General features: G+C 52.9%; 1 protein-coding gene and 1 long non-coding RNA gene across 4 annotated transcripts in view; one reads left to right on the forward strand and one right to left on the reverse strand.

Annotated features, from left to right (window-relative positions):
* Positions 1-1,235: 1,235 nt before the first annotated feature.
* Positions 1,236-24,093, reverse strand: part of KLF10 (KLF transcription factor 10) — a 194,012-nt gene continuing 171,154 nt past the window's right edge. The window contains exons 2-5 of one of the 3 annotated variants that reach the window (XM_065628331.1): positions 6,579-6,600; positions 4,582-4,824; positions 3,610-4,477; positions 1,236-2,668 (exon numbers count right to left, since the gene is read on the reverse strand). In XM_065628331.1, coding sequence (XP_065484403.1) covers positions 2,409-2,668; positions 3,610-4,477; positions 4,582-4,812 — 1,359 coding nt within the window. In that variant the 5' untranslated portion in view covers positions 4,813-4,824; positions 6,579-6,600 and the 3' untranslated portion in view covers positions 1,236-2,408. Of the gene's footprint in view, positions 2,669-3,609; positions 4,478-4,581; positions 4,825-6,578; positions 6,689-24,093 lie in introns of those variants that run through there. The other 2 variants (XM_065628333.1, XM_065628332.1) reach the window with 2 other exon arrangements.
* Positions 15,998-19,663, forward strand: LOC135985234 (uncharacterized). Its single transcript, XR_010605766.1, has 3 exons — positions 15,998-16,168; positions 18,507-18,600; positions 19,218-19,663. It is a non-coding gene; the product is annotated as an uncharacterized LOC135985234 (long non-coding RNA).

Consider the following 24,093-nt stretch of genomic DNA (forward strand, 5'->3'; position numbering starts at 1 on the left):
TTGATTGCACAATAAAGACAGCCTTGAAAAAGGTGTCTAATAATGTCCTTTCAACTACATTTTTCAGGTTAGACTTGGATTAAACCCTCAAATGGCTGGTTTAATTTCCAGTTGCCTTCCACAGTTAAGCTTTGAAAAATGGCATGCGAAGTAAACTCACAATTACAGCTGTGCCTTTGGCTGGAACCAGTCAGAAGTGCACTTCTTACTGTTAAATTCTGTATTTAGAGTGAGAAACTGTATTTTACTTAGCTGACAGCAATGCCAGAAACAGGCTGTCCCCTGCAGCCCCTCCAGGGTTGCTGCCAGTGGGTGCTCTCAGGGCATGCCCCACGCACACCTCCCTGGCTGGGTGCCACACGACAAGCACCAGCAGTCGATTTCCTTTGGAAAACAGAGGCAGCAGAGATAGCCCAGCACAGAAACTCCCTTTCTTGCGCTTTGATTGCACAGCAGCCTGAGAGCACTCGCCTTGGAAGTCAGACTTAAACTCAGCTCCCTGCTGAGCTGGATGGAGTTGCAAGCCCACCACACGGTGGGCAAGATGACAGTGGAGGTGGCACTTTCTTCATGCCCTCCTTACATGGAGCCACGGCACAAAACTGAATTCAGGGTTCAGTGGGTCAGTCGGAGCTGGCAGGGAGACCTGGTTTCCTAGCCCAATGGCTAGCTGCAGATCCAGAAGGGTTTCAGACCCAGAGCTGTTAAATTGTTTTCTCTATGCCCGTGAACCAGAAAATACCTTGAAGCAAGATGGGGAAGTGGGACTCAGGCACCTGGGAAGTGTCTCTGTTGCGTTAGGCTGCAATAATGGCGCCTTGCCCCTGGAACAAGCAAGGCAATGACTCAGGTTTTCCCTGCACAGGGCACTGCGTCAGCCTGGGTAAGTAAGGAGCGGCCCTGCCCCAAACACCCCGCAGGGCAGGGCCCTGAGTCAGCAGCCAGGCGGCTGGGAAATCTGGGCATCCCTGCAGGCAGGGCAGGGCAGGGCAGGAGGTAGAACCCCCCATGACACCAAGTTGCAATCTAGTTGGCTCTATAAAGCTTAAAAAAATATCAAAAGTTGAGAGACAGCATTTCATTGGTCAAGACACTTAATGATGGACACTAATTTCGTTTTGAGGTTATTTTCCTTGCAAATGGGTAAGTTCCACTATGAATTTAAAAAAAAAGTCAATTAAAGAAAGTTGGTTTTATTGTAAACAAAGTATAAAGTACAACATAAGAAATGTGCAAATCTTTAAAGTAGTCACAAAAAGCGTATCTAATACATTATTTTCAAACTGTTCACTTTTTGATATGTCGTCAACATAATATGATAAGATAGAAATAGTGAAAGTTGATGCATTATTTGTCACAAAAGCTACAGTTCAAATTCCAGGCTGGTGTCTTGACTGCCTCATTTCACTTTTTGAATCACAACTTTCCAATTTAATACAATATATAATATAGCCATTTCATTTTTAGTATAAACTGTCTCTCAAAGAATAACATGATCAAGAAGTCCAAGATACTTGGTTTTCTTCCTTAATCAACCCGAGTAGTTTACAGTTATGATATTTCTCTTAAAAGTGCAGTGTATCCATCTGTGAAAAACGCAGTGGTACAGAACCGTGAGCAGGTGTAAAGGAAACAGTAAGCAACACAAAAGCAGAAGCATCGTATGATGCCCAGGTACAACCAATCGTTATAATCGCAAAGCTTGCCAGAGAGGCTGGGAAAATATTACAAAATTAACAAGGATTCAGAAACGTTCCCACCCTCCAGCTGCCCCTTCCGAATCCCCTGGACAGCGGGTGTAAAGCTGGGTGTGTTCAACACCCCATGCAGGGGACAGCCCTGAAATCTCCAGGAGCCTGGCACCAAATCATCGCCTAGGACGGGGCTGGGGAGTGGACAGGGGGAAAAGATTCCTACCATGAAAAGGTGGCAGAAGTAGGAAAACTGATTTAGACTATCTTACCCAGATGCATTCTGGGCTTTCAAGCGTGCGCCTGTACATTGCTGTCTTCCTAGTCTGTCTTGTACTAAAGATTGACAACCGAAAGTTAAAATCAGAGTTGGTCTCAAGCGTCAGCAGCAAACCTTCAGTAACACTGATGTGTGACTGATCTAGAGCGTATATGAATAATCTGCAAAATTCGAAACTTCCACAATGTGTGCTGCTCTGCTCTAGAACCTTCCCTTTTTCTCCCCCCTTACCAGTGCAAAAGACACCCGCTATTCCAGTCAGCCACCGGTTCTCGCAGCAACATTTTTTGTGACCGAGCGCAGAGCGCCTTTGCCTCTCTGCTGCACCGCCCTCAGCAGCCAGCACGGGAGAACCATAGACCGGCAGCAAAAGCCTTTTTTCAGCTGGCGTCTCCCAGTGACAACAGTTAATTCCACAGTCTTCAGAGCAAGTCCTTTCACTGGGCGGTCAGAGATGTTTGCGGCACGGCAATATCGTTTAACTTGCTCACTTCCATTTGCCAGTTTGGTAACTTCTTAGCCGATAAGTGGCGACGCACGTGCTTTGTTAAGTGGTCGCTCCTCATGAACCGCCGCTCGCACATCGGGCAGGCAAACTTCTTCTCCCCGGTATGTGTTCTGCGATGGCGAGACAGTTCATCAGACCGTGCAAACCTTCTCTCACAGCCTTTCCAACTACAACTAAACGGCTTTTCTCCTAAAAGAAAAAAAAAAGAACAAAACCAAAACACATGAGTACTAACTTAATAACTGAGCAACAAACACTGTTGCCTTGACTGGCAGGATTTGACTTTTGTTAAGAGAAGTTTCTATTATGACAGTTGAGGCAAAAATCTCAATAAATATTAATTATTTTATGTATATATGAAATGTGAAAAAATGTTTACATACCAATATTAAACATGCAGACTCACTATCCTCAAGGCTAAGTAGTACCAAGGGTCAACAATCCCCTGGAAACCAACTAGTTTGAGATGCTCTTTACATCTCAAAACAGCCGATTTTAACTCTCGGCTCCACATAAATGGCAGATTACAATGACTGAGCATGCCCAAAACTACCCCTGAAACGCAACCTGTAATATAATGTTTTATGTAACAGAGCTCTGGCAGTGCGCTGTGAGCCTATGTGAAAATATACGACTCTCTCTGCTACTGCTGAAGAAGAGCTGAGGTATGGAGAAGTTACTCTAAAGTAAATTAAATGGTTATTAAACCTAAAACAGGAATAGTTTGGAGTGGATCCTTATATTCTTTCATAAAAGACTCTCTGAGTTTTGCCCACTTCTGACAAAAATAATTCCTGTGGAGACGCCTAATAAGGTGTCTTTACCTCTGGAAAAGCACACACCATATTGTGCAAGGCCCTGCTTCCACACTGGTAAGAACCACTACTGAACAGCTTCTGACACGAAGCAACACCAGCACAAACAAACCGCTGAGTCAACTCCCTCCTCCCCCCGGGGTGATTTCCTGTCAGAGATTAGGCAGCACTGCAACACACGCTGGCAAAAAAGTACTTCATTGCTGCCCCACAATTTGTTCCGTCAACAAATCCGGTCATTGCTAGAACCAACAAGTTGTCTACATATCTGCAATTTTCCACATTCATTTTTAACATCCAGCACCAGTGACCAACCTGTGTGTGTTCTGACATGAGCCTTCAAATGGGAGCTCTTGAAGTACGTTTTCCCACATCCTGGGTAGCTGCAAATGTGACTTCTTATTCTTGAAGAATCAACCGGAGGAGTGGTTTTTGCTGCAGAAGGTACAAAGCCAGGAGCAGGGGCAATGGGAGAGAGTTTTGTGCCGTTCGGACTAATAATGGGAGCCTTTGTGCTCTGCACAACTGGCTGGGGCACCACAAACATAACAGCACCTTTGGGAACTTGGGTGCCCATGAGGACCATGGGCTGACAGAGAGCCGGCTGCGGGCTTGGCGTGGTATTGGGCACTACGGCCGTCACAACGTTGTTGTTTGCTGGCAGCGGGACCATCTGGCAAATCACTGGCACAGGGGGGGCTCCGCTGCGCGGGACAGGGCATGGCGGTGCCACCGGCACCAGCTGCTGCGCCGACCCAGAGACAGGCTGGTCCCTGCTGACCGACGGCTTTGTCCAGGGCTCCGGGCTGGCAGCTGCTTCTGCAGTTCTTCCTTCTGCCGCCAGCAGCTCACCGCTCCCATCGCTGGCTCCGCTGCTCTCCACCGACGGCTCTGCTTTGGCATCTTGTTTACTGTTTGTTTCCCTCCAAACACTGTCCTGGTATTTCAGCAGGCTGGCTGCTCTCACCGGGCAGGTTTGGCGGTTACAAAGCTGGGCATCAGCCGTGTGGCGGATCACACTCGTCGCTCGAGCCTTTGGAGGCCTCTCCACCTCCCTGCGCGGGGCGGCCAGAGGAGCCTTGGCTGCCTCCAACAGCAACTTGCCGGGGGCTGCGGCGGGTGTCCCTGGACGGACCATCGGCGACACCTCCAAGTCGGAGGGGCTGTAGGGGGGGGTCAGGCACTGCGCAGGGAGAGAGACACGGTAAGGGGGGGCACGTTACCAGCACATTGCCACGCTAATTCCTAAAAACAAGCACGCGCACATACACAAATGCAAAAACTTACAAATGCTGGTATCGCATTAAAGTCTGCTGCTCCAGGAAGCAAAGACTCATCACTCTCTTCTGACATATCAGACGCTGGAGTTATAGGTCTCATTTCTGCCTGTTTTTTGAAGTCTGATTTCCAGTTGCAACTCATAGAAATAAGGGCTTCCACAGCCTCATAATCGCTTTTTTCAGGTGTATTGTTCCAGAAATACCGAGTATCTCTCTGTTTCTCAGTCATCATCTCCATTTCTTCCCCCTGCTTCGGTCAGAGGAAAAAAGGAAACTTTAAACCTGATGCTAAGTTTGAATACTTTGCAGTTAGTTAGAAGTCATCGTAAAAACCAAACAAAGCAATCTGTGCAAGATAAATATGCTCGGTCACATGGGAGGAATGCCTATATTTTCCTGCTCTCCTTCTTATTTGTATAATATTTTTATAAAGTTGTTAGTGGGGAAATCTGGCCATCTGGTGAAGATTATGTATTTTCTTGAGACAAAAGAACTCCCCTCAAATCTTAAGCAATGGTTTAAATTATTCCATATTGCAAGTGTTGTGTCTGAAAGCTCAACAAAAATCGCCACAAAAACCCCAAAACTTCCTCCTCCATCCCACCATCCTTCCAGTTTTGCTTCAAACACAGCCCCCAGTATTTGTGTTTATTTTGACACATGAGAAAGGACCGTATTGGGACTGAGGAACATTTTGTCCAAAAGGTATTAGCTACCAAAAACATTCCAGAAAAAATTCAAAAGGTCTTTCTCACATACACACATATGCAAGGAAAACCACCAACTTGGAGAACTTTATGTATCTATAATATATATATGCATATATATATATAATGCATATTCGTCATCTAACGGACCACCTCACAGAACCAGCCCCCTCAGAAAGCCTCCCAGCCTGTATGTGCCACTGTTATCATAACGCAGCTTTAGATTTGCGGGCACGGCGCCTGCCGCAGCTGGTGAATTCCTGCCCCCGCCCCGATGCCGTGGGCGCAAAACCCTCCTTCCGGGCGGCCGCGTGTGCAGGCGCAGCCCTTCGGGGAGGCGGGCGCAGGGGCCCGGGAGGGGCGCGGCCGCTGGGCGCGCGCCACCCTCACCTCAGCGGACCCCGCCGGGGCGGCCCGCCCCCGCCCCCGCCCTCCTCTTATTGGCTCCCCGCGCCGGCGCCCATTGGCCGGCGCCGGGCGAGGCGCGGCCCGGGGCGGTGGCGTGTGAACAAAGCGTGATCAGCGCCTGCTCGGCGCGCCGACCTTTCCCCCAGTTCCCTGCGCGGCCGCGCCCGCCCTCGGCCCGGCAGGAAGGAGCCGGCGCGGCCGCGCCCGGGCCGCGCGGGGGAAGCCCGGCCGGGGCAACCGCGTCGCCTCGGGGCGGGCGGGGGTCAGCGCCGCCACACCCGCCGCGGGGGAAGGGAGGCGACGCGGCGCCCCCGCGGGGAACGGCGCCGCGACACGGATCCATCCACGCCCGGCGGGGGCTGCGGCTGGCTCTTCCCCGCACCGCCGGCGCGCTTGCCGCCCCCGCGCCGCGCCGGGATCCCCCGGCTCCCTCAGCCCTGGCACACGCAGCCGCCGAGCCGGGCGCCGCGCCGCTCCCCTGCGCCCGGGAGCACGGGCTGCACGCCGGCGGTGCCAGCGGGTTCCCGGCAGCTCCCTCCCTGCCGCGGCTGTGCTCGCCCGCCCCGCACAGGGTCTCTCCGCGGCCGCCCCTCCGCGCAGGGGCTCCCCTGCTCCCTCTCCGCAGCCCCGGTGCCCCCGCCGCGGCTTACCCCGTCCAGCCGCCGCCTCGGTCCGATCTCCTGCCCGTTCCGCTACCCGTGGTCTCTCCTCCCGCCCGGACCGCCCGCTGCCCCGGTTCGTCCCCGCGGCGTCCCCCTGCCGCGCCGCCGCCGGGGGCTCCCTCCCCGCCTCGGGACACCCCGTCCCCTCCCCGCACGCCCGCGGGGATGTCCCGGCCGCCTTCCCCCCTGCAGGGTCCGCAGTCCCGCCGGGCGGTGCCGCCACTCACCGGTGGCGGGAGCCGAGGCTGACCGGAGCACGCGCCGCCGCCGCTCTCCACCCGCTCCTTTATTTTCCTCTTTTTGTTCGCCGCTCCCCATTCAGGTGGCGGCTCCCCCGGCCCCGCGCGGGAGGGGGCGGGGCGGGGCTCCCGGCTGCGCCCGCCAATCGCCGGCAAAGGTGTGTGAGGCGGCGGCCAATGGGCGCCCTGCCCCTGCGCGTGATCGGCGGCTGCCCCGCGGCGTGGCCAGAGTGTCAGCGCGGCGTGCGCGCGGTGAGTCCCCGCCAGCGGCTGAGTCAGTGCTGCCCCCCCGCCCCCGCGTCCGGGTGGGAGCGGCCCCGCGCTGCCTCGCGCTTCCTCGCGCTTCCCCGTGCATGAGGTCACGCGGCCGCGGGAGCGGGAGCAGCAGCCGCCGCAGCCCCCCGGCGCGGCCCCCGCCCGTCCGCCCGCTGCCCGCCGCGCTGAGCTGCAGCGGGGGGAGGCGGGCCTGTCTGGGCCCCCTACGGGGGAAAGACGAGCCCGTTGCCGGGCGCCTGGCTACCCGCGGGTTCGTCCCTCCGGGCCCACGCAGCCGACGTGCCCGCGGGGCGGTGGGGTCGGGTCTCTGTCACGCATCGGGCTGGCGCCGGGTTTGCAGCCGCAGCCCCCCGGGCCTGCTCCGAACGCTGCCCGCCTCGGGCGGGAACCCTGTGGCGGCCGGAGCTCCGAGGAGGCGCCAGCCCCGCGGGCACAGGGCTCCGCAGCCCGGGCGGTGTCCGGCTGCTCCTGCCCGCGGCCCCGGGCCCCGCGCCCCGCGGCCCCGCCCGCCTGGCTGCCCGGGAGCGGGGTCACAGCTCGGTGCTGTCACCGCAGCCCGCGGCACTGCACGGCCCTGGCGGCTGTTCCGTACGTGCTGAGCTTAAGGCAGATTCTTTTTCCTGTCTGAAAGTCTTAACAAAAGCAGAGACGGTGGGTGCGTGTGTCAGCACCTGAGGAGTGGGATCCTGAGCCAGGCTGGTGCCGGAGTGCCGCTCCGCTCTGGAATTACCGCTGGTGCTTCCTTATGCTTCGGTTCCATTTCTCCTATTTGTTCAGCTGCACGTCAGAGATCTCCCCTCCTCCTAGGCAGTCTAGCCTCCTGCACTCAGAGCATTTTTCTACTTTTTTTTTTTCTTCTAAGATACGTTTTCCTGTCTTTCCCCTTTTCGATGGTGTTGTGGTCCAGTGTTCTCTCGTTCTACTTAATTCTTCTTCCCCTCATCAGCAGTTCTCAATTGACAGAAGGGGTCTGAGAACAGGTTATGTCCTCTTGTAACTTGCCTGGAAACCGCCCAGAATGTTCAGTTATGTCTGAAAGTGAAAAAAATACTGCAAGAATATCAAACCAGCAGTTTCTTCAGCCCGAAGAATGAGGATGTAACAGTTGCAAAACACAAACACAGGGTAAAATGTAATTTAAACCAATTCTTGATTAGTTCAAAGACTGGCGTATTGACAGAAGGCTGGTAATATTACTCTCAGGAAGACACATTCTTTTGGTATTGCTTTAATTCCAGCGTTTCCACTGACACATTGTACAGCTGGATTTTTTGTCGCTCGGCTTCACGTGGTTCCCCCGCACACGTGGCAGGACGCTCTGCCCTGCTGTGCCCCTGCACCAGGCTGCCAGTGGCGTGGTCCCTCTCTCCTCGCTCCTGCAGCTTCCAGGATTGTCACTGCTGAGAAAACCTGCCGCTTGACAGAGGGAAACCTGCATCTCCCATCTTCTGTTTCACTTGTGTAACCTGAGTTGCCTTTTGGCCAGATTTTATGAAACCCCTGCCGAGCCTGCGGGGAAAACTGGTTGGCTTGACTGCCTCCTCTAGAGGGAATTCCCAAAAGATAATTCACTTCAGGGTGATCCAGATCCTTTTTTGCTAGTAGTAGCAAATAGTTGTTTACAAATTACTCCACTGGATCTCACATCTCTGGGTGTCTTAACAGGAGAAAGTGTGTTTGCTGTGTGTTTCCCACTGGAATCAGGAAAAAAAGTTGAAATGGTTGCTTGACTCCCAGAACATGCTCTCCTTTGCCAAACAGCGCTACCGTCACATGAGGCACAGCTGGGGAAAGACTTCCAGGCTCTTAAGTGCATCTGTCTGCATTCGCTCCAGCTGAAATAAAGGTTATGAGACTAATACACAATAGTTCTTGGTGAAATTCTGTGTTTTATGGCAGGTTCTGTCATGGTTTTTGTGTTTGTAATTGTTCTTATTGAAAACATTTTGAAATATCTTTCAAAGCATATTACTGCCCCTAAAACTAAATCTCTAAAAATTGCACCAGCATTACAGTTTAACCTTACGTGGTAACTTCACTCACAAAACTAAGAGCTGCTTCCTGCAACTCAGGAGAAAATTAGGCAGATCTTTGTCACTTTTTTCACCCTTACGTGTATGTATTGTATATACACAAAAGTTTCACTGACCTAATGAGAACTTCAGTGTTAAAAATTCAGATACCAACGTGAACTGAAGGTCTGTAACATGAAATACTTTTATCATTTTTAGTTGCTTGCAACATCAGCTGCCGCGGGGGGTGGCCTGTGCTGTTGAATTTCCAGAGCCGCCCTCTGCAGCAGCTCTCCCCGTCAGTCTCTGCTGTGCCGGTCCCTTAGGAAACCTCCCGCTCGTTCTCCTCCGTTATTATCTCCTCTCACCCCTGGGCTCTATTCCCACCATGTCAGTCTGTGTCTGCTGCTGCCATCCAGGTGCCACGGGACCTTCTGGCCCCGCGAGTTCTGTGTTACGCACTGACCAGCTGGCGTCAAAGTGCGCGGAACGGCTGGGGCTGGACTGGTGGGTCAGAATCCTTTTCCACCTTCCCCCTTCAGGGACTTTAGGCCAGGTCTTCAGGTGAGGTCTGGATGCTGAATGTGGTGCTTGGCAGGAGCGTGGGCTCTGTAAGACACTGCCTGGTGGCCAGGAGGTGACAGGGATGTAGCCAGGGCTGGGGGGCTTTGTTGGAGAGAGCGGAGAGGGACTTCCCTGTGCCCGTGGCGTGTCACTGTCATCTCAGTGGCGTGTCCTGCAGCAGCGCTGCTGGCAGCTGGCCTTGGTTTGGGAAAGAGCAGCCCTCAGAAGTGGGGAGACTTAACTGCTCCTTGATCCCGTACCCCACGGGAGCTTCGTGTGTCTCCCCAGACCTCCAGTCCCTTCTGAGAGCACAGCCTGTGAGTTGAGCTGCTGTGCCCCCCGCCTCCTCCCCCTGCGCAGACAGAGCCTGCCCTGTGCTCTGCCTGTGAACTGCGGCGCAGAACTGTCAAAACCAGCTCTCCCAAAAATAATCTCTGCTTCAGAGGCTGGAAAATGTGACAGCTCGTTTTCATATGCAGAGCGGTGCGGTGGGTGTCTGAAAGCGGCTGAGGCTGAGGGGGTGGCCAGGGAAAGGCAGCTCTGAAACGACAGGAAAGTGGCAGCTGGGGAAAGTGAGAGGAAGGACGGAAGGACGGAAGGAAGGACGGAAGGGAGCAAACTGAGAATAGGGAGGGGGCAGAAGGAAGGGTGGAGGCAGCAGGCAGCAAATTCAGGGCAGGAGGGAGTTGTACAATGTGGGGCTGTTCTCTTCCCTTGCACATCTACTGCTGCTCACGTTCATTTATTGATAATTGGGAAAGTGTCTCTGCTGCTACAGACAGCAGCAGGGGCGCTAGCTTATATATCGGACAACTGGGGAGGCAGAGCACATAATCAGCAACAAGGTACCTTGTGTCCTTTTCTAATTTCTCTAAGTTCTTTCCCTTCTTCTTCATACCCCATTTTCCTCACACATCCCAACCTTAGGAAAAACCTGCTTTGTCCTGGTTTTGCAATTTCTTATTAGACTACCAGATGAAAAGCAGAGCTAACTTGTCATTAAGACTTCAGTTTATGGGGTTCATTTTGCTTTACCAGTCTGATTGCCAGACGGAGCAAGTCCCGTTTGGCTGGCAGCACCGTGTTCCTCCCCAGCCCTATATGATACTAACCCCAGTTTCTGTCTACGTGCGTTTTACACAGTATTGCTCATGGCCTTTTTTCTCGGGAGCATTTGTGGCCATATCTGAGTCACCGCAGTTCCAGTCCTGCCGTGCTTGCCCAGCGCTGTTCAATGGGAGGCTTCAGAGGCTGTTAGCAGCGCTGGTGTTTGCACTGCTGCCATAGCAGACAGCCTGGTTAGGTGGAAAAAAACCCCTCAAACACCCATAATGAAGCCTAGGACACGTAAAAGAAACTTCTTTTTGGCCATTGATCAGATTTCAGTGAAACCGATGTTCTCTTTCAGTCACTGGAAGCAGCTAAAGGATTACTGTCAGTTCACATCTATTTGTATTTTCCATTCAGTTTCCCAGAGAAGCTGGGGATGTGGTTTTTGTGCTGCTCTGGAGAAAACGGACATGTCTGGGGTTTTTGTTGGGAAGATATTTAGGATTTTGATGTTAAGCACTTGTGGATTATTTATGTATGCCTACTGCACTATATCTTAAGTTTAAAAAACAATTATGCAGACTGCAGGTCATATTCTTCCGATGTGGAAAGCTAAATTGTCATGGGGTTGAGAAGATAAATTAGGGAAGAGAATTGGCTACACAGCTGGTAAATCACTGGCCAGCTGTGTAACTGCAGTCCCGGCCAGCAGTCTGGGCACTGAGGCCAAGTCAGGCGAAACCCCGTCTCCTGCATTTCACCCTGCTCTTAACAAACACGGCTTTGTTATCTGTGGCCATCTCAGCTTGGGCACGCAGAAATAAGGAGGCATTTTAACTTGCTCCTTTATCCTAAACTCTTGGCTTCTACATACTACTAAGCAAGATCGTTTTCCATTTCTTGTGATGGGACATCAAGGGGCATTTTTGACCTCTGATGTTAGATGTATACCTGTTTCACAGAAAACTGTGCAATAGACGGTGGTTTTAGTCAGAGCAGAAAGAACCCAGATGAACAAATGATTGCTTCAGTATCCACTAAAGATCGTGAGAGGTTTTATATTTGAACTGGTTGTGTGCCACCCAAAACTTTCCTCAGGTCCTGTGGCTGTCACGAGAACTGTGTTTCTTCTGAGAACAATGGACAGGATGATGGTACTGTCCACAGCCCTGCTTCCCATCTGTCTTTTGGAAGGGCAGCCAGAACACGTGTCTGGTCATCACAAACCAGCCAAGTCACATAATCGCTGCATGTTTTGGTCCAAGGAATCCTGGGATTTCTCTGTAGTGGAAATCAGGAGTTAATATTGGAATGATTTGTTGATTCTTTCCATGTAGATCACGCTTACTTCACATGGTGTGAGCATGTGTTTATTTTTGCTTCGTATCTTGTGTGGTCTTTCTTCACTAAAGGATCGCTGTCAGTTCACATGTACTTGTATTTTCAGTCGTCGGGCCCTGTGCCTGATGTGGAGATACGCCACCTCACAAGAACGTGGATACCTTTGGAGAGCTGTGGAAGAGTATGGCAAAGTGGCGCTGTTTATTTGTAGACAGAGCTTGGAAAGTATCAGAAAACACAACTGAGAACCTTTCCTGCTTGCAAGGATGACACAGGGGTCTGTGTGTTCCACCACTTCGAATGGTGTATTTATTATATTCAGAGTTTTCCCAGTGTCATGATTTGTTTAACTATTTAATATAAAACCTAACTGATCAATTTTAATTTCTGCTAACAAAATCAGATACTTAGAGGCTGAACTGTGAGCCAGTAGGGTGAGGAGACAGCCTCTAAGCATTGTAGAATGAGCTTGTGTAGCTAACAAAGCAACTCCATGTGTTACAATCAGATGGTTTTTTTCCCCAATAGAAGCGTTAGAAACATGTTTGTGTGCTTTTTCATGCGGAAATGGAATTTCCTTGTTACATAGTGACTTACTGGCTGCTACATTTCAAGAGTTCCTCTGATGGGCTAAATCCTGGAGGTATGAAGGAGTAGAAATGGTAGTGTGGCCAGGGCATCTCATGGGACATCAATATGGTATAGAAGTCAGCAGGGACAGCTTTGCCTTTCCTCCTAGCACGGGTAACAACATTTCTACACCTCCCATTATAGGTATTTTTATAGAAGTCATGTGAACAAAAGTCCTTCTTTTATTTAACCCTATCCACCTTTAATAATTTTTGAACTATTGACTAGTTTCAGCCTCATATGACAGATGAGATAGAGATGTTAATAGCTCTTGCAATGTTAATTTGTTGATCCTAATGCTTGATCCCACCCCCGCTACATAGCTTTTAGTTTATATTCAAGCAAGCCAATAGTCTCTGGATAGGAAAATGCAGGTACAAAAGTGCAGATAGTATGTCCTACATGCAACAGAGACTGAAGCGTGCCCAGCTTGGCTCCCTGCACCCCCTGCGCTCCTCCGGAGCGTGCTGGCAGGCCTTGGGCTCTCCCCTGCCCCGCTGCTGGCTCTTGCCAAATGCCTCATTCACATGCCGCGCCCTTGGCACCGGGGTACAAAACACACCACTGGCATGCTGTTAAGCAATCTACTCACTATTAGTAATTGATTTCTTTTTTTTTTTTTTTTTTTTTTGGTCCTTAGCATGTCACAGGAGCTAAGGGCAGAAGGCACACTTGAGGGGCCAGTGGAGATCAAGGCCTTGTGTTTCTTTTGAAGAGACATCATACAAGTCTCTTGGCAGCAATGTGAGGATTGAGCAATAATACTTTAAATTTTTAAAACAAGAGCCTATGTGAAAGCCAGCTTTGGAGCTGCTCAGCGCAAGTATCCCTGCTGTGATCTCAGATCTATGTGAGGGGCTGCAGAGGAGATCCCTGTTTACTCTCCAAACGCACAACGTGCAGAGACCGTGTTGGCTTTGTCAGAGACCAAAGGGAGGGAACCCCCATCACTGGGGTTGCCCTCATGACCAGAAAAACTTGCCCAGAGATTTTCATCACCTGCGCCAAACCCCTGGACTTTGCAGATCCCTGTGGAGTGGTTTAGCTGGACATGGCGCAGGTTACCCAACGTGCAACCCATCCCAGCCACCTGCATGGCAGCAGGGTGCTGGCATCTCACTGCTCCCCGCGTTCTCCCCTGTGCAGCTCACTTTGTTCCTGCAGCTCAGTGTTGGGGACATGCACCTCATTCCTGCAGCTCCCCATGGGGATGAGCGCCTCAGCCCCACAGCTCCCCGTGGGAGATATGCACTTTGGCCTTGCAGCTCACCCTTGGAGAGTCACCTCTGTCCCGCAGCTGGTCCTGGGAGACATGCTGCACCGTGGTCCCACAGGCATTCACTCTGCACAAGCCACAGTAGCAAGGAGGGGGACAGAGAGGTGACATGCAGAGTGGCACCCTTACCTCATGGGAGCTCTCCTAGAAGAAGGCGGCACTGGCTTTTCCACAGCAGACAGGGCGTGCATTACCAGTGGGATCCACAGTGCAGACTGAGCTGGTTATGGTCCCTGTGACTCTGCGGCGATTGCCAGCCTCCAAAGGGTGGTGGTGATTCTCCAGTCCATTGAGATGAGGAGGCAGTGGTGATGTGCTGGAGTGAAAGGGCTGGTGGGCAGCCTTGTAAAGACCTCCTCAGCCTGAACCCACCTGGGACTACTGTCTCCCTGCTCCAAAGCCTCCTCCCCATGAGAGGAAAGAGCGATGGTGGGTGAGGTCAGCGCCTGGAAACGTGTAGATGTGTAGGCACACGCCTGTTGCAAAACAGCCACAGAGGGCTGCAGAGTGTGGCCGGTGCTAGCGAGTGTGTGGTGAGGGGGCCTGGGGGGGTGGGAGATGCGCTGGCACACTCCCACTCACCTGGTCTGTGGGTGCAAATCACCTGCTCCAGAGGCTCCTCGTTGTGAGCAGCTGGGAGCGAGCCAGGGCACTGTTTGACCCTGGGCTCAAGTTTGTCCTTGGGGTCAAACAGCAAAGTGAATACAAATGTACCCAGAGTCACTGGGGGTGGAGTTCACCTGAGATTAGGTGCTTATAACACAAGTGCCTGTTTTTATAGCTCTTTCTATAGTCAGTGGAGTGCTAGTAAACATAAACCACAGGGTTTGGGCATGTTTCATTTTTCCTTGCTGTGGGATGAAATGCACTCTGAGCTCTGTTGACTTCATCTCCCGTGCTGATAGTGGGAGCCTGGCCAGCAGCCACAGGTGGGTGAGTTTACAAAGCAGGTGGAGTGAGATGAGGTGGATCCCACCACGGGTGCCTGTAAGGCCAACGAGAACCATCAGCTGGGCAGAGACGAGTTTTGTGGAGGGACGCCGGAGCGAGCACCGGGCTGCCTGGCTTGCTGGCTGCTTGGCACGCTGGTGTTCATGTGCACGGCTGCAGCTTGGACTTGGTACCGACTGACCTTGGCTGCCGAGAGACCTGGGCAAAAACTATGGGGAGAGAGGAGATACTGCAATGGGGACTGACATTTAGGAGAAGCTGAGGAAGCCTGAGGATCTTGCAAGGGCACCAAGGAAGCGGAAAAGGAGGGATGCTGCAGCTATTGAGATGGGGCACAGAGAGGGTGGTTTCAGACCCTACAGGGAACCGAGCTCTCCCGGAGCAGCTGTCCCGGGGAGCAGGCTGGTTGCCTCTGTTCTGTGTCAGAAGCTTCTGTTTTCCCCGTTCCCTCTGGAGGTGGCACACGGTGCGGCAGCTGCCTGGCAGCCTCTCTCGGGGGGTTACTCCACGGAGGGGCAGCGGTTCTGTTCTGCTGGGGCTTTAGAAACGTGCTTGTCCACCACGAACCTCTCCTTAGGCCCCGGGTCTGTCTCTTCAGGTGCAGCCATAAGACTGGCGGCGAGAGCCTTGTGATCCCTGTGGTTTTCAGAGCTGATTCAGAAGGGAAGCTTGTATTTAAAAATATTTTTTTTCAAAAGTCAGGAGAAGGTGTGCATATAACTAGCTCCATTCTCACAGGAGAGAATTGACCTTCGGGTCTCACTAATTCCCGACATGTTTGGTTTTGTGAAATATTTTTTCTTTCATTTTGAACATTTTTCTAGTATTTCATGTTGCTGAGTAAACTTCACGTGGGTTTTGCAGATAAGCTCTGTTTCTACACCAAGAGGAATGGCTGAAGATTGACCGATGTGCTGATTTTCAACATGAACTTCCATGAAGTCTTTCCATGGGTGCTGTTGAAAAGTAACTGCCTGGTTTGCAGTAGTGGCAGGGCAAAATGATTCTTGCAAAATACCATTTCATCTCCCTTTGTTTAGGGACTGAAAGTGCAGATACGGGGCAGAAAGACTGATGGCATGATTCTGCAGTTGTTGATCCCAGTGCAGTGAATTGAGCAAGGACCGAAAGGTGGAAAAAGAGATATCTACCAGAAGAAAGTTTGCACCTAGTCGTTGGTTTTGAGAAGCACTCCTGAAGCCCATCTTCGTTGCTTTGATGGCACCAGTTGTAAAAGAAACATTGATGTTATAACATTTGTGTGTGTACGTATGTTTGTTTTGCAGCTGGGACAGTTTTAACTATTGGAAAACAGCTCCATCCTGCTCTCTGTGGTCAGGATCATGCGCTTACCAGGAACCGTCTTCCTGCCTTCCAAAAAAGGGCATTTCCAGCATCCATGTGAGTGTGGGTGGAAGAGAAAGCAGCGGATGAAGGTCAGGACGTTCTTGTACCCACAAAAGGCTTTGTCAGATAAGGTGGGTCACATTGTCCACGCTTTAATTCTGCTTGTGTGTTCAGCCTTCCACTGCATGAACCTGGATGTGCAGGCGGTGGCTGCCATCCTCACGTGTCCTGTTCGTGCTCAGTGAGCGTTGGCTGGGACCAGTGCTGGAATGTGAGTACAGGTGTTTGTCCTCAGGAAGCTTTGATGTTAACCTCAGATCCAGGTCAACCTCATCAGACTGTGTACGTTACAAGCTGTAATGCATAGTTCTCTGGAGCAAGTGACATCCATAACAATTCTCCAGAAACCTTTGCCTGCTCCTCGGTCAGGGAAAGGACTTCAGGTTCCCATGGCTTCTGGAGAAGTCCTGGGAACTCCTAAAGCTGGTGCGACAGCCCATTCTCCCTCACCCCTGTATTTTCTGCCCTGTGTGAGCCACGTTGTCACATATGGTCAGCCTGTTGCAGTTTGGATCTGCTTCCTCATGTGCAGTGGATTAAAGGCTGAGATTTCACATAAGAGCAGCTAGAGGCATTGTGAACACTTGCAGCCACAGTGAAATCCGTGATACGCCATCCTGGTGAGCACACCTATGGAAGGCAGAGCTGTAAAACAAGACCGTGTCTGGAAAGCATCTGCTGAAGTGGGGAAACACAGTGTGACAACCCCTGCTGAAGGAAGCTTCATGGATCTGACTTAGGATGGCACAGCAAAACTGTGGGTTTTAGGAGCAGATCTATGTGTGGCCCTGTATGCACAGACCCCTCTCCCCTCTTCGGGATGGCTATTAATAGCCCTGGGTCTGGCCAGCCCAAACTCAAATAGTGCGTGGGTCTGTTTGGTTACTGCGGGGTTATTTGTCAACTCTGGGTGAATAACCTTAAATAATCCTGGGGGTGCTGGGTGTCAGAGAACTTGAGGCTTTATAAACTTTGGGGTCAAATTTACTCTTGTTAAATAAACAGTGAGTATTGATTATATCATGTGACAGGCCAACTGAGCACTCTTTCAAATACCGCAGCTCATTGGAGTTTGTTTTTATGTATTTATCTACTCAGAATCCCTTGAAATAGTTGCTTTGTTGAAAGGAATATTAAGTCTTTTACTCATGCAACTCTATATACTTTCCTGTGCACGGCCCTGTGCATGCAGACAGGAGGATTTTCAAGGCTGCTTAAATGTTTTGGATGCTCACTTTGTTTGGTTTAGTTGGAGACTTGAATCCCTTAGGCAGATTTGAAAATCTCAGCCATAATTCTTTGCTTATAATTAGTACATCAGGGCAAAACCTTTTCCCTGTCAAAATAATTTCTAAGTACTCCTTTCTTACTGCTATAATAAAAATAAATATTAAAATGTGTTTAAGTGGAATTTTAAGAAGCATTTGTTTGTCTAGACACTTCCATTTATCTTACTCATTTGCTGTTTTGTTTACTGAGGAAGTTCTTAAGTCACAATCTGTCTATATTTTGTACTGAGTAGGGTAGCAAAAAGCTTGTCAGAACTAAACATACAGATTTATAAAGGCATTTTATTATGATTATGTATACAGCTTAAATGTCCTGGAAATGTTTTCTCATCTTAAATCTCTCAGCACTACAATTACATATCTGGCCTCAAACGTATGTCGAGGAAACTCTATATGGTGCTGCCAAATGCAGTTCCCACGCATCACACATACAAAAAGGTATTGGTTCGCAGCAAGGGAGAAAGGTGAGGAGTGAAATTAGGCAGAGGAAGGCTGCAGGGGTGCATGTGCCGTGTTTACGTGGGTCCCAAGCAGGAAGCACTCGCATTGCACAGGCAGTTTTGAAGAGGAAAGCACAGCCCGCCCTGGTGCTGCTTCCCGAGGCGGCTCGTTGTGCTCATCCCGGTGTCTCGCGTGGTGCTGCTTTGAGCATTGCCTTTTGAGCTGCCGGGGGGATGGAGGAGCTGACCTGCTGGACCACGCTGCGCTGGAGCAAGCCCAGGTGTGCAGCAAATGAACCCGTCCTCAAACCTGACTTGGCTCTTGTGCCACTCTTTTAATATTGGGTTTGACCTCTGGTTTAGGGTGACGTTTTCCTGTTTCACTCACACTGAGAAGGAGGTTTCCTTGGGAGTGACACCCCGAAATAAACAGAACTCTGTAGAATTTGCTTTTACTCGGGGTGAGCAGGGGACTGGTTGTGCTTTAGGCACACATGAAGGAATATGCAAATGGAAGGTTTAGACAGGTTTATAAATATTACTTTGCCTTCCCTGTGAGCATGGAAATGCTGTGGACCTTAGATATTGTTTTGCTTGCAAGTGCTGGAAATGGTGCAGGTGACCATTGTCTCCAGCGGTTTATCAGAGGTTTTTATTTTTACCCCTCATTTCCTCTCCAGCTTCAAGAACAAGAGCCACCAAGTCAGACTCCAAGCCCTAGAAGAACTGCATGTCCCGCAGCTGCCCCTGCCATGGGAGGAGCTGAGTCCCCCGGTGAGTGCCAGTCACCTGCCTGGAGCACAAGCACCTTCTCCTACGCTCGCACCCTGTAGCCTTTTTGTGGTTTTGTTTTTTGTTGCTGTTTTGTTGTGGGGTGTTGTTGCTGTTGTTGTTTTGTGTTTATTTTATTTTCTTTTTATTTTTTTAAATTTTTAAATTGTAGCCTGGCCTGTGGCCCCAGCGATGCTCAGGAATGGAACCTGTGGCTGTCCCGTTGTCTGTGGTACCTGCTGTGGGTGTCAGCCGCTCTGCAGGACCTGTGTCCCCAGGCTGAGGACGTGTTTGCTTTGTGTGTCCCCAGACACTCTCTGGTTCTGCACTGGTTGAACAGGAGCAGCCACGGAGCAGGTCGGAGGGGTCAGCGCTGTCCCCAGGGCTGGCCCTGCTTCCCGGTGCCCACTGCAGGAGCAGCCCCGCGTTCTGCCAGGCGATGGGCAGCGTCCGGCAGCTCCGCTCCGGCTGGAGAAGGTTCTGCTCTGGGCTGTGTCCATCGTCCTTCAGGAGTGCCTGCAGACATGGTCACTCATCCACAACTCGTGCCAGCTCCGGAGGGGCCCCAGGGAGATGGGCAAACCACCAGCTAACCCTCCTCCTTTGCTGTTTCTCTGCAGGTGCAGGACAGCCTGTGAACCACGGCAAAAGGACCTTTTGGAAATCTATTGCAAAACTCTGCAATCACCAATGGGAAAAAAAAAAATAAAGGCACAAAAGATAGATTCATTCAATAGGTCTATCTCTGCTCATCCTGTCTGGCAATTTATAGACAATATAGAAACTTTATATGAATTATGAACAAGGTACCAAGCCAAACACTAGATTTTAATCTGGAGCATTACAGTTCTGCTCCTTGCTTTTATCAGTTTGCTCAACCAGCCAAGAGAGCCTACTGCAGAAGCTGAATATTTTGATTTCCTTGAAAAAAATTAACAATCTACTTTATGCTGAAACAATGCCTTCTGACTTGCTGTCAGTGCTGTCAGCTAGTGTGAGCTTAGCTTGTTCCAGACCAGGCTGCTTTGTCTGTCATGGCACATGTCCTCAGCGTCACCCATCCTTTGCACGCCTTATCCGAAACCCTGCTCCCCTGACCTGCGGTCATTTGTTCAAAATTAAAAATGAGACAAATAACCTTAGTTCTCATCTGAGTGCATAACTGGTGAGAAGCCGGGAACTGTTCTGGGTAAAGAAATGACTAGTTTATCGAGTGCCTGTCACAGGGAAATGCCACAGAAATGTCCCAAAGCCCAGCATTATGTGTGTGTGTAGAACACAGGTATAGAGAGCTGGCAAGATAACATGTTTTAAGGTGAAGTTGCTACAGTGTGAGACAAACCCCAGAAGCTTGAAGGGACAATGTCAATCTGAATTTGGGGGGATCTTAAGTAGCCACTGGAAAGGCAGAAAGAGTTCACCCACAGCAGGCAAATGTGGTCATAGGGGACCAGGTAGGTGAAACAGGACCAGCCACCCTCTCTCATGCGCTGCTAGTGCCAAGGGCAGCATGGGGGGCTCAGCCCACAGCATGAGAGGCTGCGGCATGGCAGGGAGCACCGGTGGCCCATGTCCCCTCTCTCCTCTGCCCCGCTGCCCGTGGCCTGTCCGGAGTTGTCTCCTGCAGCCTCAGCCTGGTCCTGGCGAGTGCACGGCCCAGCTGGGGGCTGCGGAGGATGCCAGACGCGCTGCTGAGCTGCAGGGCTTCAGCCTGCAGACCCAATGCATTCCTGCACACGGGAGCTTGCGGACACCATCTCATCGTGGTGCTTTAGTCTTGTGTGAGCGCGTGTTAGGGACACTCGGCAGGTGAGACAGTTACCTCCTCCGAAACTTCCCTAACTCTGGCGTCCTCTGGCGTTTTGTACTGGGGCAGGAGTTTGTTCCTGCCCAAGCTGCATCCAGCATAACCCATCTACAGGTTTAGCGGAGGTTTGATGTCGGAGAAACTCCCCACGCCGAGCGGGGGAGGTGGGTTGCGTCGTGGTTGCCAGTGACTGCGGGGACCAGGAGCCGCTTTGTGTGGCTGCTCAGGGCCGGTCCCAGCGCCGCAGCCCCGCCTGCCAGCAGCCAGGTGAGCAGCACCAGCAGGTCGAGCCCTGAGCGCCGAGCTCCGCAGCCAGACCTGTGCGTGGGCAGCAAGGGCACCCTTGGGCTGGACGTGCCTGCCCTTTCAGAGCCGGGCTGCGGATGACTCCTCTTAGCTTGCTAACAGCCTTGTTTGAGGTCCGAGGTGGCTGAGCCCCACAGAAATGCCTGAGCGGGTGACAGCGGTTGCACCCCGGCTGTGCGGGTGGAGCGGCAGCGGCTCGTGGAGGTGAGCGCGGGAGCGTGCGTGCCGTGGGTGCTGCGGGAGCGGGGCTGTGGGCGGCTCTTCAGCAGCACAGGCGACAGCAGAGCCCCCGCTCCAGGGAGACTGCAAAACGGGTTTGGCAGGAGCAGAGGAACAGCACATCAAAATGCGCTAAGCTAAACCAGCTTTGCCCTGTGGATTTTTTTCACGGGCCACCAAATAAAACGCCGCTTTGGGAGCCGAGCTGAAGCTGGGAATCCCTCTTCTGTTCCTGCCTTTCCCCTGCCGGTGACAGCCCAGCCCTCCCCGCGCCCTCGCGGGGCCCCGCCGGCCCCGGCAGCCGCTGCGGCAGCTCCGTGGAAAAGCCGCGCGGTGGCTGCCAGGACTTGGCTCACGGGCCCGGGGACCCGGGGCTGGAGCTGCCAGGGGAGCAGCGGCCGAGCCGGCGGCCCGAGCTCGGCACGCCGGAACCCGAGGGGCTCTGCCCTGTAGGGCTGCCCCTGCAGCAGGGACTCCCGAAAACTGTCTGGAGCATGTTTTAAAAGCAAAATTTCAAGGCGTTGTCTGGCCTTCCCCTAGTTAGCAGAGGGAAAAATAAAAACAAACAAACATCCAAAAAACCCCCACCCCAACCCTGAAAATCTATTCTGGTCTCGCACGTGTCTCAAGCGGAAGATTTCAGCGGAAGCGCTGCGTGCTGGCGGGGTGAGGGGAGGGACGCCCGGCTGCCGCTGGCTGCGGGAGAGGGGGCTCGGTGGCTGCTGTGCCAGCCGCGCGGGCAGGGCCGGGCCCGGGCTGGGGCACCAGCCAGCGGCTCCAGACGGGAGAGGAAGGAAACCTGAGCCCGGGGGAACGCGGGGGGCCGTGCAGACTTCAGACAGCACGGCAGCTGCGGCCTCTGTTACACCTCCCAGCCTGGGGGAACAGGCGTCCCGGACGGCCCGGGTGCCGAGGAGTCTGTCCCTCCTGTCTCAGCGCCCCGGCTGCAGCCAGCGGGGCTGTCGGGTGCGGTGGCCGGCGGGGCTGTCGGGTGCGGTGGCCGGCGGGGCTGTCGGGTGCGGTGGCCGGCGGGGCTCTCCTGTCCCGCAGGAGCGCGAAGCGTGTCACCGGCAGCGCCGTGCCCGCGCTGCGGGCGCTGCCAGCCCGGCCCTGCCGACGGCACAGGCATCGAGCTCCGGCCTTGAAATCGCGCCAGGGCAGCTCTCCTCAGGCTGGGCAGCCTGCGGGACAACGACAGCGAGGAAGGCAGAGGAGCAGGTGGCTGCGAGCACCCCAGGGGCAAGGGCAGCTGGAGAGGGAGGTGTCTTTGCTCCTCGGCCTTGCCCTCAATGCCGGTGTGCCAAGGCTACCCACTTTGGGACCTCGAGCTGGCTGGGAACTTGCTGTTGCAGCATTCCTTGTTGAAAAACAGTAATCATTTGTTGAAAATTGAAACTTTTAATGGGATGTCCATGTGTATGTGGGAGACCAAGTGTGTCCCAGAGTCTGTCTCCCATGTCTGCCCTCCAGCTGGTACCAGCACGGGTAGGTCAGTCCCCATCCCCACACAGAACAGGAAGGTGTTGGACTCCCAGACACTTTGGAAGAGAAATGGCTTTTCCAGGCAGCCCTGTCCATGCCGACTGCCAGTGCTGCTCCAGCCGGCTGAGCCGGCACCGCTCAGCCACAGCTCAAGCTGAGAGAAGGGTTTGTGATCTGGCGTCACAGGATCACGGGTTAATTCAGAGGAGAAAAGCCCCCGGGAGGTTTCCAATGCAGCTGCCAGCTCAGAGGAGGGTCAGTCATCCGGTCAGACCAGGCTGCCCGGGGCTTCATCATGTCGGGGCTGGAAAAGCCTCTGGGGATGGAGACCAGCAGCCACGCTGGGCACTTGCTGTGATGGCCAACACATCCAGGCTGCTCCCCTTGTCTGAATTTCCAGGGCTATTTAGGGAGAGGGTTAAAATGTTAGGTGGAGGTTCCAGTCTGTGTAACCAGGAGGGCGTGAGGCTCTGCAGGCACGCAGCCTGCGCCCTGGCTCCGCCGGCCCCGCCGCCCGCCTGGCCCCGTGTCCTTTGCAACGCGGCTGCCGGGCGCCAACACACACGGTCCGTGCCGAGTGCCGGGGCCGCGCGGGGAGCAGAGGACGCGCGGAGAGCCGGCGGGACGGGCAGCCTGGCGAGGGGCGGAGCGGGGAGAGCCCTCCCCTCCGCCCCCGCCGCGCCTGGCCCGGCCGGGTGCCCGCGGCTCCCCGGGCGCAGGGCGGGCGGGTGGAGCTCCCTGCCGGCCGCCGCTCCCGCCCGCCCCGGCCCCGCTCCCGCCGCGGCTCCCGCTCCATGCGCGGCTCCCGCCCGCCCCGGCCCCGCTCCCACCGCAGCTCCCGCTCCCTCCGCGGCTCCCGCCCGCCCCGGCCCCGCTCCCTCCACGGCTCCCGCTCCCTCCGCGGCTTCCCGGCGGGACGCCCCGGGAGCTGCCGAACTCCATCGTCGGGCTGAAAAAGCAGGTACAGGCTGCGGCAGCTCAGCCCTGATGCTCCAGTACTGCTGTTTCAGATGCTGCTTCCAAGCAGCAACACCTACAGCAGGGGTCGACAGGTTTTTGTTTGGTTGTTGTTTTGGGTTTGTTTTGGTTTGTTTGGTTGTTTTGGTTTTTCTTTTTTTTTAAAGGGTATCTACTGGGAGGAGCATCTCAGACCACAGCGCTGGATCTATCTTATGCCCAGCGCATCTCTTTGCCACCTCTGCGTTCACCAGACTGGGCACAGACACGAGTGACCTCAGGCTGTATTGCTGCTGCTGAGACCTGAAACATCAGCTCCCCGCTGCTGTCACCACCTTAACAGCAGGCTTTCCCTGTCAGAAGTGTAATAAACTTGTGACACAAGTATCTGAACACTTTTCTTAATTGCATTAATTTGTTAAATTAATAAACTTAATTTTACTTCTTAATTGTAGGAAGGGTCATGTTCAGAGACTGTGTAGCTGAACAAAATATACAATCAGTATCTAAAATAATGCAGGTACTAACTAAATCACAGTATCAATTCTTGGGCCTGAAATTGTTTTCCCTCCCATTTCTGAGTGATACCAGGTATCTTGCCCTCTACTGACACGGCATACCAGGACACGTGTTGTTACATGATGCACAACTGACAGAGGTTGTGGCCTGCGCTGCTGCAACACTTCAGTCAGGAAACATTAAAATAAAGTATATTCAACAAAACT

The sequence above is a fragment of the Caloenas nicobarica genome, chromosome 2, assembly GCF_036013445.1.
Source record: "Caloenas nicobarica isolate bCalNic1 chromosome 2, bCalNic1.hap1, whole genome shotgun sequence".
NCBI lineage: Eukaryota > Metazoa > Chordata > Aves > Columbiformes > Columbidae > Caloenas > Caloenas nicobarica.